General features: G+C 55.6%; 1 protein-coding gene and 1 long non-coding RNA gene across 3 annotated transcripts; one reads left to right on the top strand and one right to left on the bottom strand.

The window, feature by feature from the left end:
• The first annotated feature begins 41 nt into the window (after positions 1-41).
• On the top strand, positions 42-6,420 carry LOC138099756 (uncharacterized). 2 transcript variants are annotated; one of them, XR_011146765.1, is made up of 8 exons: positions 42-305; positions 2,449-2,490; positions 2,585-2,750; positions 2,834-2,895; positions 2,979-3,084; positions 3,615-3,655; positions 3,750-3,791; positions 3,890-6,420. It is a non-coding gene; the product is annotated as an uncharacterized lncRNA (long non-coding RNA). The 2 variants fall into 2 exon arrangements; XR_011146764.1 differs by having other exon boundaries at positions 2,979-3,655.
• A 5,705-nt stretch (positions 6,421-12,125) lies between these two features.
• MADCAM1 (mucosal vascular addressin cell adhesion molecule 1) lies at positions 12,126-14,319 on the bottom strand. Its single transcript, XM_068997280.1, has 5 exons — positions 14,185-14,319; positions 13,671-13,937; positions 13,233-13,544; positions 12,404-12,967; positions 12,126-12,238 (listed from the first exon to the last, which is right to left on the bottom strand). Exons 1-5 carry the CDS (start codon positions 14,234-14,236, stop codon positions 12,126-12,128), a joined length of 1,308 nt encoding a protein of 435 aa, XP_068853381.1. The 5' UTR covers positions 14,237-14,319.
• Positions 14,320-15,786: the final 1,467 nt, after the last annotated feature.

Below are 15,786 nucleotides of genomic sequence, written 5' to 3'. Positions count from 1 at the left end.
GTCGCTATGGAGACGGCGCGCGGCGCCGGTCACGTGGGGTCGGCCGCCTCACGGTCCCCTTCCGCCGCGCGGGCGGCCCGGCGCTGGCGGGAGCGAGTCACAGTGGGAGCGAAAACGGAAACAAGGCAAAAACAATTCACCACGGGCAGCTCCGACCAGCGAGCCGCAGGAGCTGTGGGGCTTTTCGCTCTCCCTGCGACGGCATTAGTCCAGACCACGAGATATTTCCCGGAACAGATCCTCCCTATAAACGGGAGCTACAGCAAAGCTCAAGCCCTCATCTAGAGACCCTTGGAAAAGCAAAGGTGAGAGGGGATTACCTGGAGCCCCAGGGGACCGAGGTGAAGGGGATGAAGAAGCAGACAGCGAACTGCTTCCACTGCTGCTCACTCCAGCGAGGGGAACATCCCTGGAATTTCATGTCCAGAGTCGCTCCCAAGCCCCACAGGTGAACCCACACGTACTCCAGGACTGATCTCCTTTGTACTTCCAGCAGCACAGACCCACCGGGAGGAACTGGAGTCCAAGGACGCCCGTCAGCAGCTGTTTTCCCGCTTGCCCCTCTCTCCGCATTTTCCCTTTCCAGTGGGATGCAGGTGCCGTCCCCCAGAAGCGGGAAAACCGCCTGGAAAGCCCGGGACGCCGGGAGCCAGCACCCCATTTCTCCCAGATTTCCTGCTGACAGGCATTTTAAGCCTGCTTTGCTTCACAGGCGCCTTTCTGCCAAGGGCACGCCCTTTTTTTTTTTTTTTTTTTTCCCAAATAAAGGTTTGGAAAGCTGAGTTTCACGAGAACTAGATCATATTTTGATTATTCTTAACTTGGAGTTTCCCTTGGCACCAAAATCCAGTTGCGACCAGCTGCTTTCAGACAATTACCCCGGCACACCTGCACAGGGAGCTGCTAGTCCCGAGGGGCTGATGGAGGCACCCCAAGGTCCCTCAGGAACGACGGAGCATCCGGCAGGAGCAGCTGGATGCACCCGGGCACCTGAGCAGGCGGGGCAGCACGTGGGGTGCCAGGGGAAAAGCTTCGGCTTTCTGCTTTCGTCTTGTCAGTCCCTTCCCAGAGCCCCTAGTCCCTTCACAGTGGCCCCAGAAAAGAAAGGAGTTATTAGGAGAAAAGGGGTTTAAACTGGGGGAAAAACTTCCCTTTCCATAATTGTCTGTGTTCAAATTGAGGGGGAATCCCCTTCCCCTGCGATTTTAATGGTATCATTTGAAGGAAGCCCTGCCTTTTCTATGCTGTTAGGGGTATCAGTTGACGGGGAATCCCCATTTTCCATTGTTGTCTAGTTTAAATGGGAAGGGAAAACCTTGACTGTGCTATTTTATGGGTTGGAATTAAGGGTAACTCCCACGTTTTCATCATCCTAATGTTTAAATTGAGGGGGAAGCCCAGTTGTCCCCCCTTTTTAAGGGTTTGAACTGAGGGGAAAAAAAAATCCCCCTTTTTCCATCACTCGAGAGATTTAAAGTGAGAAAAAACCCTCTTTTCCCAATAGTTTAGGGGATTAAATTAAAGGGGAGAAGCCATTTATTTGCTATTGTATTGGTTTAAGTGGAGGCAAACACCCTCTTTCCTCATTTTAAGGAGTTTAGTTGAAGGAAGCTCTCCCTTTTTCAGCATTTTAAGGGTTTAAATCTGTATTTTAAGGCACTTCTACCTGTGCCCCGGTAACAAACATCTCACACGGGAGGGAGCCCAGCAGGTAGGTAACCCTAACGCTGCCCGGGGGGTCAATTATTTTTTTTTATAATGTATATAGCCCTAATTAGAGGTCCCAATGAGAGTTTTACTATTTGTATCATTACTATTTTTCTCCACTCTACTTAGTCATATGTGGATTACTTAGTAATCACTAAGGAACAATTATGCAAATTAACAACTCATTATCCCACTTATCTATACTACCCTGCCAAAACGCAAAGTTTTATTCCTTACCCAGTCTCTGCCCTTTTGCTCAATGTAGTTGCAGTTAAAAAGGAAGTATGTAATAAAAAAAAGAAAGCATAAAGAGTATTTTTCTCTATCCAGCTCTTTACTCATCTTGAATTTGAGACAGAGGAGCCAAGCAGCCATGGCTCCTTTGAGAGCTTTGTTACCTTGTAGTATTTCCCCCTCCCTGTTCCCGGGCATCCTGGGAACGAGAGGCGGGCCCAGCCGGGGGTACATCAACCCCAGCCTTTAGCGAAGGGGCTCATTCCCTCTCTGGGATTGATGGGGCTAAGAGCTCTCGTTTCACTTTGATAAGGGGGGAGGGTCTTTCAGCTCATCTCAGCTTTTTTTTTTAATAGAGGCTTTGAAGACACAATGAAGAAAATGGCATGGAACGCAGGGAGTATTTAAGCTCATGATTTTGGGTTGTGTGTTCAGGGGTGGTAAGGTTTTCAGGGGAGGTGTAAATGGTGGCCATGTTACAGCATTGTTCCTTGTCTTTATTTTTAGGAAGTAAAGCTGGATATCAGCAGTCAAGGTGGATGGAGCGAGGTGAGCAGTGACCGGTGGACTGAACCACTTGTTATTCCTTGGGTGCCAAATTCTGGTAAAGCTCTAAGCATCCATTGTCATTTGTCTTTTTTAGGGGGTTCTCTTTATTACACCGAGCCCCTTCGCCGACCGGCCGACGGACCCGGTTCACCGCCCTCATGAGCCCTCCGGAAGTATCACGGGACTCTGTGATGAAGCCTTTACCTTTTCCATTCGAAGGTGCCGTCCACGTAGCCTTCGGCAACGGCCGAGGAGTTGCGGTGAGTCGGGGAGGGAGGGAGGAGGAGCGAGGGCCCGCTCAAGTTTCAGCAGTGCCGCATCACCTCGTCTCCTCTTAACCCAGGCATACCCTGCGAAGCGTGGCTGAAGCGTGCGGCCCGAGGACCCCGGCCTTCTTAGGAGACGGTGAGTAGCAGAATTGTTTCTGTCGGGTTTTGGCCGACGTGCCACTAAGTTCCTGTAGTGATGCTCAGTTCTCTTTATTGTAGCCGACTGAGAGACAATGGCCCGGCGATGGCAGGAACTTCCCGGATGGCAAGGTGGCATTCTGTTGAGCCCGAGGAGGATTCGTGTCCCCAGATGTCTGAGAGATAAGTTGAGGGCTACGATCCACAGAGGGAATGAAAATGGGATGTCGGGGCTCAGCGGGAGGGATTTTTGAGTCCGCTTTGGAGGCGGGGATGTGCAGGGAGGGGCCCCTTAGCCCATAGAAAGGGAAAGTCTCACGTCTGATCACAATGCCAAGGTGCGCGGGGCAAAGCAGTCCCGGTGCACGTTGTATCACTTGTCTGTCGTGCGTTCTGTATGTTTTGGGCATCTCGTGTCTCATGTCTTTAGTCTTAGCCCTTCGATGTGCTTGTGGTCATTCTTCTTGCCGAGAGTTTTCTCTCCCCGCTGCATCTCCTCGTTTGTCATCTCCCATGTCACGGGTGCCTGCATGGGTTTGGCCCAGAGCTGCTCTGCCCTGCTGCATACTCTGGCCTATAGAATAAGGCCCAGGGACTTGAAATTTGTAATGTAGGGTGTAGTTTGGCCTCTAGATAATATTCTTAGATTGACACAAGATGGCTGGAGCTGTTAAGTTATCATGCAGCCCTTTGACTTTTGTCATCACTTTGTTTCAGATGCAGGTGGATTAAATCCGTGGCAGAGCGCCCCATACCAGGTGAGGGGGTTCCCACAGGAAGGTCGGTCACTGTTTGTGTTTGCAGGGCAAGTGTAACTGGTGGCTGTGTTACAGCTTTGTTCTTTGTTCTTAGGAGGGAAAGGCGGATATCAGCAGGCAAGATCAAGTGAGCGAGGTAAGCGGTGACCGGTGGACTGAATCGGTTGTTATTGCTTGGATGCCAAGTTCTGGTAGCTTAAGCTTTAAGCATCCATCGTCATTTGTGTGTTTTAGGTGGTCCACTTGTATTATGCCAAACCCCCTCACTGACTGGCCAACAGACCCGGCTCGCCGCCCTCGTGAGCCCTCCGGAAGTATTACGGCACTCTGCGACGAAGCCTTTACTTTTTCCTTTCAAAGGTGACGTTCCGGGAAGCCTTTGGCAATGGCCGAGGAGTTGTGGTGAGTCGGGGAGGGAGGGAGGAGGAGCGAGGGTCCCCTCAAGTTTCAGCAATGCCAGATCCCCTCGTCTCCTCTTAAGCCAGGTACGCCCTGCGATGATGGTGTCGGCCTCTGACCATAACCAGAGCATGCGGCCCGAGGACCCCGGCCTTCTTAGGAGACAGCGAGTAGCGGAATTGTCGGGTTCTGGCTGACATGCCGCTAAGTTCATGCCTTGATGTTTGATTTTCTTTATTGTAGCCGACGAAGAGGCAGCAGGAACTTCCCAGACAGCGAGGCGGCCTTATTTTGCACCCAAGGCAGATTCCCTTCCCGGACGTCCGAGAGATAAGTCGAGGGTTATGACCCACAGAAGGGATGAAAGCAGGGTGCTGGCTCAGGACTTGCCGGGAGGGATTTTTGAGTCACCTTTGGAGACAGGGATGTCCAAGAAGGGGCCCCTTAGCCCACCTAAAGGGCAAGTCTCACTTTTGATCACAATGCCGAGGCGGGCAGAGCAGTCCCGGTGTGTGTCGTGTCACTTGTCTATTGTATGTTCTGTGTCTTTTGGGCATCTTGTGTCTTAGGTCTTTTTCCTTAGCCCTTCGAGGGGCCAGCTTATCGGAAATGCCGGGCATCATCCTTAGCATCCGTGTTCCTCGGCCGGGTGCCGATACCGTCGGACCTTTGACCGACGAGCTTGGATGCACATTGGAATCGCATCTCCCTTTAGAAGCATTGAGTCAGAGGTCTTTTATGGTCTTGTTCTGAGCTGTATTCACAGCTGTGCACCACAGTGATCCATTACAGAGGATTAGGACTTGTCAGGATGCAAAGAGCGGTAGAGGATTCTGACCGTACAATTCTCGGGCATCCATCTTTGCGCTTCTCGGAATAAGCCCTTCCCTTAGCATCTTCTTCGAGCCTCGTCGGTCTCGCCGAGATCATCTCGCTCCGCATTCTCTCGGTCCTTGCGGTCATTCCTCTTGCCAGAGTTTGCTCTCTTCATCGCATCTCCTCGTTTGTCCTTTCCTGTGTCACGGGTGCCTGCATGGGTTTGGCCCGGAGCTGCTCTGCCCCGCCGTGTAGCCTGGTGTGTAGGTGCAGTAGGACAAGTCCCAAGGCCTTGAAATCTGTAATGTCGGGTGTAGTTTGGCCTCTAGCTGGTATTCCTAGATTGACACAGGATGCCTGGAGCTGTTCTCATGCAGGACTCTGACTTTTGTCATCGCTTTCTTTCGTGTTAAACCAGGTTTCTTTAAAAGCAGTTTTGAGTCAGTGAAATTCAGGCACTTGAATTACTTTGGGAAATGGTCCATTTAGGATAGATCCACACTGACAGAAGCTGTTTATCTGAGGTCAGTACATGCTTTGATCAGTGCAGGGCCTTCCCCTCAAGAAATGCATGAGCCAAGCCTAGTAAGGTAGAGGAAAAGACACAAGTTCAGCTTAGAGACCTGCACAGGTGAAATCCCATGGATGTGCCTGGAGCATGGCCCTCCCCAGCAGCTTTTCTTACAGTTAAATTCTTAAAAAAGCTAAAAGCTGATGCTCAGTACTTTGGGATCTGGCTCAAAACTGCGGAGAGGATAAACTCCCTTACTGGAACTCAGGCAGTGGAGTGCCCACAAGCCAGCAGCCAGATTGCTTCTTGTTCAGCTTCATTTCAACGTCGTTTTTTTGTTGTTTTGGTTGGTTGGCTGGTTTTAAAGTATTCTTAGAGATACTACAAATGGAAGAAGAGAACAGAAATAGAGTGGAGCACACTGGCACAGTAACTGATATTTTACTGTTCCTCTTTTTCTTTTAAAAATATATGTAGATAACATGAACTTTTTAACTCTGTGATTTGGGAGAAACACTCTTTTTTCTCCCTCTCTTTGGAAGAGATATGCAAGTCCTGAGCCATTGGGCCAATGCTTGCTGCATTTTGTTTACGTTTTTACAATCAAACAAGGGGCTGATAAGATTGACAAGGAAGATACAACTCAGGAGCTCACTAGGCAGCAGCCTCCAGACTCTTTGGGTGATGCAGTAGGGTATGAAGACTATTCTCCAGTGCGAGATTAATCCATAATAACGTGCTCACTGACATAAAAGTCACTTCTTATAAGCCACTTCTTATTCCCTGAAGTGCAGGAGCTGAGGTGTTTGACAAAGCCTTGGCAGAATGATGAAGTAGATCCCTGTCAGATTTCTCCTTCTGGTGCTAGCGAGAGCAATCCATCTTCTTTGAGGGTTTTGTTCCTTTGGGATTGTGTGTAGTTTAGAGGGAGAACAGTACCCAGAAGCATTAATTATTTAATCTGCACTGCTTTTTTCCTCGACGTGTGAGGCCTGAGTATTGTGCTGGGAAGCAGGGCCAATAAAATTTCTGGGAGTCAGACTTGGAGCTTGAAAGTTTTAGAATTAACACTGGCGACTCAGCTCCCTCTATGGTCAGAAGAGGGGGAGACACCTTCCTTCAGGATGTCTCTCCAGGGAATGCTTTTGCAAAGTTTTCTCTCGTAACGGCTCAAGTCCTGCCTCTTCCTGAAATTGCGGTGTAGATCCCACTGGAGGCAGTAAATCTCTCAAATGTATGAGCTTGGGCCTACACACCTGCTAAGGTGTGACTAGAGGTGTGAGAGCTTTTGCAAATGAATTTGGAATAATGAGAATCACAGAACCACTGAGGTTGGAAAAGCCCTCTAAGGTCATCGAGTCCAACGTGTGCCCAATCCCTACCTTGTCACCCAGCCCAGAGCACTGAGTGCCATGTCCAGGTGTTCCTCAGACACCTCCAGGAACGGGCACTCCAAACCTCCCTGGGCAGCCCCTGCCAAGGCCTGACCACCCTTTCCAGGAAGAAAGTCCTCTTGATGCCCAACCCTGGTGTGGCTTGAGGCCCTTTCCTCTTGTCCTGTTACTGGTTGCCTGGGAGAAGCAGCCAGTCCTCACCTGGCTACACCCTCCTGTCAGGGAGTTGTAGAGAGCAAGGTCTTCTCTGGGCCTGTTCTTCTTAGGACTGGTATGGAATCACTATTTTGCATTAAAGGACAATAAGCAGATGTTTTGAAAAAATACTTTGAAATGTTTTTGCATTGTCCTGGAAATCTGCCAAGAATTGGAGTTGCTTACCAGGTTAGGTGTTCTTGCCTGCAGCTTCCCAGGGGCTGCTGGAGGTGGGATGAGGCTGTTGCAGAGGAATTACAAGTACGTGGTTTCTCACTCAGGAGACTCTGGGTTTACTGTAGTTACGGGACTGGTTTTCCAGACTAGAGGAACCCCTTGAAGGACTGCAGAGGGAGGTGGAGATGGGATTTGGGGTTTGCATCCCCACCTCCTGAGCACACATGGGGTTAGATGCCCCTTGGCAGAGCTGTAAGGTGTAATGTGGGCAGCAGCTCCTCCTCTCTTTGGGGGCCTAAATTGAAATGCTCAGGAGCCAAATCACCTCTGAGCTGCTCTCTTGTGAGCAGGAGAGGAAGGGACACCTCCAAAGGCCACATAGCTCACTCATAGTCTGAAAAATCCTACTGCTGAATCTGGAACCCCCCCAGGGACGCCTGGGACCCCCCGGGCCCCTCTGTGATCCTCGACAATGCACCCCCCCATCATCAGACCATGCAGTGCCCCCCAGTGTTTTGCCAGTGGGAGCACTGGAAGAGATACTGGGAATGCTGGGAGGGAACTGGGAGGAAACTTCCCACCACTCTCCAACGTGCAGCAGCCCCAAGTGCAACCAGTGAGGAGGAGGAAGTGCTCCCAGTGCCTCGCCCCCCCCCCCCCAAAAAAGTGGGGGGTTACGAGAAGAAAAAGGATTTCTGTAAGTTTCTGTAATTGTGTTTGAACTTAGGAGGATCCCACTTCATCTAGGGTTTGGAGGGTCTCAATTGACACAATGTTTTCATGATTTTGTATCTCAGTTGGCCGGGAATCACTGTTTTGCATTATTTTCGTATCTAAATGGAAGAAGAAAGCCTTTATGGTGCTGTTTGATGGATTTGAATTGAGGGAAACCGCCCCATTTTCATCATCTTAAGGTTAAAACTGAGGGCACAACACCACCGTCCCTGGTTTTAAAGGGAAGCCCTTTATGTGCCATTATAAGAGTTCCATCGAGGGGGACCCTCATTTGAAGGGACCTTCATAGAGGAAAAATGTGTCCAAAAGCCCCCAAAATGGTCTTTCTTGAGGGAAAGTGAAGAGGAAGCTGCATTTCCCCTCATTTTAGGAGGCTAATTTGAGCAAAACTCCCCCTTGATTCACTTTTTCTTTGGGTTTAAATTTAGGGCAGACCCTCCTTATGCATCAATTACGGGTCTAAATTGAGAGGGAACCTTCGTTTTCCCCTTGATTGAAGGCTTTGAAATGGTGACTAAAGGGAGTTTTCCCTTAATTCATTAAGAAATTGAAAAAGAAGCCCGGCATGGACCGGCGGGTCTGGACACATCCCCATTGAGGGGGGGCAGAGCCGCTGCTCGGGGGATCCTTTATCCCCCTCGTACAGCTGCGAGCTGCCGAGGAAAAAGTCCTCGTTCCTAGGCTTGAAGCCCTGCAGGTTTACCTCTCATTCTCTTGCTCTGATTTGTTTGACAATAAATTCAATTTATTCCCCCCAGTCGTGTCTCTTATTCCAGTGACCGGTGAGTGATCTCTCTGTGCCCTTCTCCCGATCCTCGGGCCTTTCCTGATGTGTTCTGTTCCCTGCCCAGGGTGAGGAGGAGAGGGACAGAGCGGTTTTGCTGGCACCAGGCACCTGGCCAGGCCCAGCCCACCCCAATAATCCCTGCGATCATTCACGCCACCATTACCCAGGCGCACGGCGGGTCCGGCTCCGCGGGCAGGCGGCTCCAGTGGTTCAAAGTGGGCGAACTGGGACGGAGTGAGAGGAAGCAGCTGGTGCCGGTGGGTGAAATGTCTCTGCTGCGAGCTGCCTGGGAAAGGAGGAGGGAGAACCTAGTGCAAAGGAAAGGGGAGAGAAAGAGGGACAAGGCTGGAGCTGTGGAAGGAAGCGGAGATGGCCAAGGGGCAGCTGAGCATTTTGCTTTCCAACTCTGGGGGGGGAAAGAAAGCGCTGTCAAATCCATCCAGGAAAAGAGAGGAGAAATAGCAGGTGGTGGAAATCGCCGGCAATTTGGATGCAATTTGTCTGTCTGAAGTGCAGACGCCGACAGACACGGAGCACCGCCGGACGCCTGCTGGCGCTGCGCTGTGTCCTGCTCTGGCTGCAGCCCGCCTGGCGAGACCCCCAGCAGCAGCGGCCCGGGGGCGGCGGGTCGGGCAGCAGCCAATCGGAAGCGTCGCAGCGTGCGGCAGCCAATAGGAGCCCTGGCTACTCCGGCAGCCAATGGAAAGCGCCGTTACCTGAGGGACCAGGCCCAGCTCGAAGCCCCTCACAGCGGCTTCGTTTTTTGGGACGTTTGTGGAAAGTTCGGAGTTCATTTTTTTTTCTTTAGCGCACCTTTTCCAGGACAGGAGGGATTCCGGCGCGGGGGATATCCCGCCTCGGGCGCTTCTGGGCGGTTTTGAGGCGGGGGGAGCCCTCCGCGGCAGTGGCGGGGAAAGGGGTGCGGAGTATAAAAGGGGGCACCGGCGTCGCGGCCCCTCAGTCGGGGGGCGGCGGCGGCGGCGGCAGGAGCTCCGCGGGCTGGCCCGGATGCGGGGACACCGCCCTGTGGGGCCGAAGCCGCCGGCCCTGAGGCGCGGGGAAAGCGGCGTGGCAGCCGCGCATCGGCTCCGTCATCGGCAGCGCCGCTTCGTGCCGGTAGGGAGCGGGAGAACGCGGCGGCGGGCGGCGGGTGGCGAGTGCCGTCGGCGAGAGGGGCTTGGGCCGCCTGCGGTGTGTGATCTCCGAGAGCAGCGGGGAGCGGCGGCGGGCGGGGCGCTGTGGGAGCCGGCGCATGTCCCCGAATGACCCGCCCGGCGCAACGCGCGAGGTGCCAATGAAATAAAATAGAACACGGTAAAGTGCCACAGAGGAGCGGCACCTAGAGGGCTCTCCGCCCCTGCCCCGTGTCACTAAGAGAGCTGCGCCGAGGCGGTGCTGGCAAAAAGAGTCACGGGAATGGCTGGGCAAGTGTGAGCGGAATAAAATGTTGACAATGGTCTAAGAAATATTCAAAAGGTACTGCAGCAGGAGTGGCCGCTGCCCCGTGTCACTAAAAGAGCTGCACCGCGGGACCATCGGGGCAGCGCTGCTGGGTAAAAAGAGCAACACGGGAAAGGCTGAGAAATGTGAGCGGAATAAAATATTAACAATGGTCTAAGAAATATTGTAAAGGTACTGCAGCAGCAGTGGCCGCTGCCCCGTGGTGTTGATGGTAAACGTGCGGCACGGAGAAGCTCACCGCGTGTTCTGAACCCTCCGCTCGCAGCCTGGGGGTGCTTTTTGTGCTGCTTCTCCGTGGGGCTGCCTTGAGAGCGGAACCAAGGCTGGAAAAGCCCTCGGAGATCACTGAGTGCAAGCAGCACCGCCACGGCCACCGCTGGCCACGTCCGCCCATGCCACAGCCACAGGTGTTGGAGCACTCCCAGGGCTGGGCGCTCCAAACCCCCCTGGGCAGCTGTGCCAAGGCCTGAGCGCCCTTCCCATGAAGGAATCTCCCCAATATCCACCCTGAGCCTCCCCTGGCCCAGCCTGAGGCTGTTCCCTCTCCTGTCCCTGCTCCCAGTATGGACCCAGTGCTCCCAGTATGGCCCCAGGGCCCTCCCAGTATGGCCCCGGTGCTCCCAGTATGGCCCAAGTACTCTCCCAGTGCTCCCAGTAGGGCCCCAGTGCCCACCCAGAGCTCCCAGTATGGCCCCAGTGCTCTCCCAGTTCTCCCAGTAAGACCCCAGTGCTCCCAGTATGGCACAAGTGTCCTCCCAGTGCTCCCAGTAAGGCCCCAGTGCTCTCCCAGTTCTCCCAGTATGGCCCCAGTGCTCCCAGTGCCCCCAGTATGGCCCCAGTGTGCTCCCAGTGCTCCCAGTATGGCTCCAGTGCTCCCAGTATGGACCCAGTGCCCTCCCAGTGCTCCCAGTATGGCCTCAGTGCGCTCCCAGTGCTCCCAGTATGGACCCAGTGCCCTCCCAGTGCTCCCAGTATGGCCCCAGTGCTCCCAGTATGGCCCCAGTGCGCTCCCAGTGCTCCCAGTATGGCCCATGTGTCCTCCCAGTGCTCCCAGTATGGCCCCAGTGCCCCCAGTATTGCCTCAGTGCTCTCCCAGTGCTCCCAGTATGGCCTCAGTGCCCTCCCAGTATGGCCCCAGCGCTCCCAGTATGGACGCAGTGCTCCCAGTATGGCCCCAGTGCGCTCCCAGTGCTCCCAGTAGGGCGGGCCCCAGTGCCCCCCCAGTGCCCCCCCAGTGCTCCCAGTATGGCCCCAGTGTGCTCCCAGTGCTCCCAGTAAGGCCCCAGGGCCCTCCCAGTGCTCCCAGTATGGCCCCAGTGCCCTCCCAGTACTCTCAGTATGGCCCCAGTGCTCTCCCAGTGCTCCCAGTAAGACCCCAGTGCATTCCCAGGGATCCCAGTGTGAACCCTGTGCACTCCCAGTGCTCCCAGTATGGCCCCTGTGCGCTCCCAGTGCTCACAATATGGCCCCAGTGCGCTCCCAGTATGGACCCAGTGCTCTCCCAGTTCTCCCAGTATGGCACCAGTGCCCTCCCAGCACTCCCAGTATGGACTATGGTTTTTTGCTGGTTTTTTTGGGATTTTGAGGGGTCCTGAGGAGATTTTGGGGCTTTGGGGGTGTTATTTGGGAATTTTGGGTCTTTAAGGGGATTTTTGGGGTTTTCTGGGGGGTCTGTTTTGGAATTTGGGGGGTTTTTTGGGTTTTTTTGGGGGGGAATTTGGGTCGGCAGGGCCGAGAGGGGGCGGGGCCAAAGGGGGAATGGGCGGGGCTAAGGGGTAGTCCCGGAAGCGTCCCTGGCCCCGTCCCTGTGTCGCCTCTGCTCATTGCCCTTCCAGCCTTTGTGTTCCGCGGCGGCCGGAGGCAGCTGCTCCCGCTCCTGCTCCCACTCTCTGCTGGCCAGGGGCCGGGCGAAGCCAGCGACAGACAGGGGGACAGCAGGGACACGGCTGGAGGGCTGGGGCCATCAGTCGGTTGGTCCCACTCCTAGGACAGCTGCTACCGGGATCTGAATCGTTTCCACAGGCGTCGAGACACGGCAGCGGCCACGATGAGCCCCAAGAGCGATCCCGCTGTCCCCATAGCAATGGCAGGGCTCGAGCTGAAGGAATCTGCAGACACAAGGAGCTGTAATTGCAGCCGACGCTGCCCAGGGCAGCAAATGCTGAGGGGTGAGCAAATCCCCCCAGCACCAACTGTGGCACCCACATGAGGGGCTGCAGCCCCACCCAAGCGCTGAGGGCACAGCAGGGCAAGGGCCTCAGGCCACCACTCACCTTCCACGACCATCACCTCCAGGCTGACCATCTGGGCGCGGTGGCCGAGCAGGACGCATTGGTAGTGGCCCTGGTGCCAGGGCTCAGCGTGGTCTAGCCGCAGCATGGAGCTGCTGCCCGTGGACTCCTCCTGGTACTGCGAGAGGGCTGCGGGGGTGCGGAGCCAGCCCACCGCGGCGTTCCCGGCACACTGCGCGTGGCACTCGATGCGCAGGGCCCTGCCCCGCGTCCCGGTGGGAGGCAGCGACCAGATCTGCAGGCTGCAGGCAGGCACTGTCCCCGCAGATAACCCTGTCCCCATCGTGCCAGAGCGCCGGAGTGTGGTGGTGGCCACAGGTGCCGTGGGGCTGCCTGCAATGAGGTCCTGGGGCACAGAGGGCTCTGTGGAGGGGGAGTTGGTGACAGCAGCCAGATTCAGGGTGGTCGCAGTGTTGGGCTCCTGTGCTGTGGTGGGATCACTTGTAGGGATGCTCAGCCCTGGGGGAAGTGTTGAGGTGGCCACGGGCCTGGCTGTGCTGGGGCTCCCCGTGGAGGTGACCATAGCCACCGGCTGCTCTGTCACAGCTGTGAATACACAGCAGCCTGGGTCACAGGTGACCTCACTTGCAGCCCCTTTGCTCCTCCATCCCTTGAGCACAGTGAGCCTGAGCAAAGGGGCACCACAGGCAGGGATGGGTGAAGGGATGGGGATGGGAGATTCAGGAGTGGTGCAGAGCTGGAGGCTGCTCCTGCTTGGCAGAGCTATTCCGAGGAGCACAGGGCAGTGGGGGTTGGCTCCAGAGGATGGGGTACACACGGGTTGGGGTCCCCAGCCCCTCCTGGTACTCACCCTTGGTGCTTGCCACCACAGATGCCACCTGGGTGAAGGTCTCCTGCCCGACATGCAGCGTCACCTCACACCTGAACTCCACCCCTTCTGCCACCTCTGTCCCACTCACAGACAGGATGGAAACGATGTTATATAGTTCCTCATCGGTCTCCTCGGAATCAAAGTCTGTCTTCACCACCTGGTGCCCCCGGTACCAGGTGAGGGCCACCCCAGTGATGGGGTACATGTGCATGGCCGAGCAGTTCAGGTTGGCGGGGTGTCCTGGGCGCAGGATTTGGGGAGCTGTCTCCAGCCTCAGCGTGTCTGGGAGGGCTGGAAAGGAGTGGTGGCATCAAGGGTGATTTTTGGCAGCACAGCACAGCTCAGGAGGGAAGGGGCTGCCTCGGGGATCCAGGGCTGTGCTGGGAGGCGGTGAGAGACGGGCTGGGAGTTGCTTACCATAGACCTTCAGGGTGACAGTTTTCTGGTAGTGCTGCCCTTGGCAGCTGCCCTGGCAGATCTTCATGCCCTCCGTGGCCACGGTGGCGTGCCTGATGTGCAGGATGCTGTGGGTGGGGAAGGAGGAGATGGTCCCCAGGGCAGTGTCCAGCCCCCTCCACTCCACCTTGCCCCTTGGGCAGGCCAAGGAGCAGTTCAGCTCTGTCGAGCCCCCAAACGGCACCACCGGCTCCCGCGGTGTCACCACCAGCCTGTCAGTGGGGTGCCCTGGGCAGGAGGAAAGTGCAGGGTCAGGAGAGGGGACAGTCACCAGCACCCCGCAGCTCCGAGCACCGGGACAGGGAGCTGCAGCAGCGACGGGGGGACAGCGTGGCTGTCACGGCTCAGTGACAGGGAAGCCCCGGGGCCACAGTGCCATGGGCGAAGCGTGGAGAGCAGCAGCAGCAGCAGCAGCAGGGCCGGGCAGCACAATGGGTGGGGGGATTAGGGTGGCTCTTGGCCCCGTGGCACTCACCGCTGCAGCCCCACAGCGAGCCGAGGAGGAGAAGGACAGGAGCCGGCTCCATCACCCACAGGGCAGCAGTAGGGCTGGTTTTCCCTTCTTTCTTTCTTTCCTTCCCCCCTTCCAGAGAGCGGGTGCCGCTGGCCGGGGCTGTCTCCTTCTGGCCGCCGGCTCCAACCTCAGCCCTTCTTAAGCCCTGTAGGAACCGCCCCCACGAGCACCGACCTCAGGACCGCCACAACTTCCAGCCCGAGGGGTATTTCCAGAGGGAGGTTTCTGATTTTCTTCCAAGTTTGGCTCTTACACAACACCCATCCAGGCCGGCAGCCCTCCCAAATCTGGGAAAGTCCCTGTCCTGAAGGGTACCCCATCACCCCACCCCACCCCTGCACAGGCACCTACACCCCGGGATGTGGCTCAGATCCAGCTCCATCCCTGTTTTTTGCGGGCTACATCACTCCCCCAGAGCCCCTGGCAAACCAGCCATTCCATGACCCCAAGAGCTGCTGGGGGCACAGAGCTGTGGAAAGGGCCCTGTCAGCTCCTGCCCCAAAAGCGGGGCCAGAGCCCATGGTGAGCCCTGTCGGTGGGTGCATGGATTACCTAGAACAGGGTGTTTTCAGGGATGTAAGCAGATGTTCCTGTGAGGGTTGGTCTTGTGGTACTGATGGAGAAAGTGTTACCACAGAGAAGGTGTTGAATACCCTGCATTATCCAACTCCAAGACCCTCAGCATCTGTCCAGGGTCTCACACCGGCTCTGGCATCACTCCCTCGCTGCAGCCCAGCTCCTCGTGGAGAGATGAGTCCGATTCTGCCCCATCCCATCCTGCCAGGCTGAGGGAAGGTCCCAATGGGCTGAGAGAGGGACATGCTCAGCTCTGCACCCTGTGTCATCACAGGACCTGGACATTTCCCATCTGGGAACTCTTCAGAGAGGCTACTCTGGGCACTGGGTGTGCCATGCATCCTTTTAGGAGGTCATGCCATTAATTCTCTGAGGGTTCAGGAAGCCTCTGAGCAAGGGAAGTGCTCTGTAAACACTCCCCAACAAATGTGCACACTCAGCCGAAGCAGGTGATTAATGACGCTGGGGTTTTTGTTCCTTCCATCCTGTGTTAACAGAGCCGCTTCCCGGATTTTCCAGCAGCCGCCAGAGCCCCCCTGCCCAACCCTGGGACAAACCATGGCCAGGGCTGCTCCCACACTGCCAGGCTCTTCCCAGCAGTGAGTCTGGGAACCTTGAGGACACACATGTGCCAGGGTTTCACTTCCCGCTCCCATCACAACCCTGATTGCGGCATCGGTGTGATGAAAAAAATGCTGGATCAGTGTCCGAATGAGAGCTGAGCATTTATGGAACCACTTTATCTTAAAAAGAAGCTTCCCTGGACATCAAGAAATTAGCAGTTACAAGAAAGCCCAGCACCTTGTGCTGTACTTCCTCTGTTTTGGGGCTTGGAAGTGCCTGGAGCTGCCCCAGCCTCCCACAGAGGGGGGCAACACAGAGGAAACCGAAGTCAAGGACACCTGATAACCGTCCAGCTGCACAAGGGCCAGTTCCAATGGCTTGGCCACAGAGCCAGCGGCAGGTCAGGGGACTTGGCCCAGCTCA

The sequence above is a fragment of the Aphelocoma coerulescens genome, chromosome 28 (assembly GCF_041296385.1).
Source record: "Aphelocoma coerulescens isolate FSJ_1873_10779 chromosome 28, UR_Acoe_1.0, whole genome shotgun sequence".
Taxonomy (NCBI): Eukaryota; Metazoa; Chordata; class Aves; order Passeriformes; family Corvidae; genus Aphelocoma; species Aphelocoma coerulescens.
The sequence above is the reverse complement of the archived record's forward strand: the minus strand, read 5'-3'. Positions and strand labels throughout refer to the sequence as shown.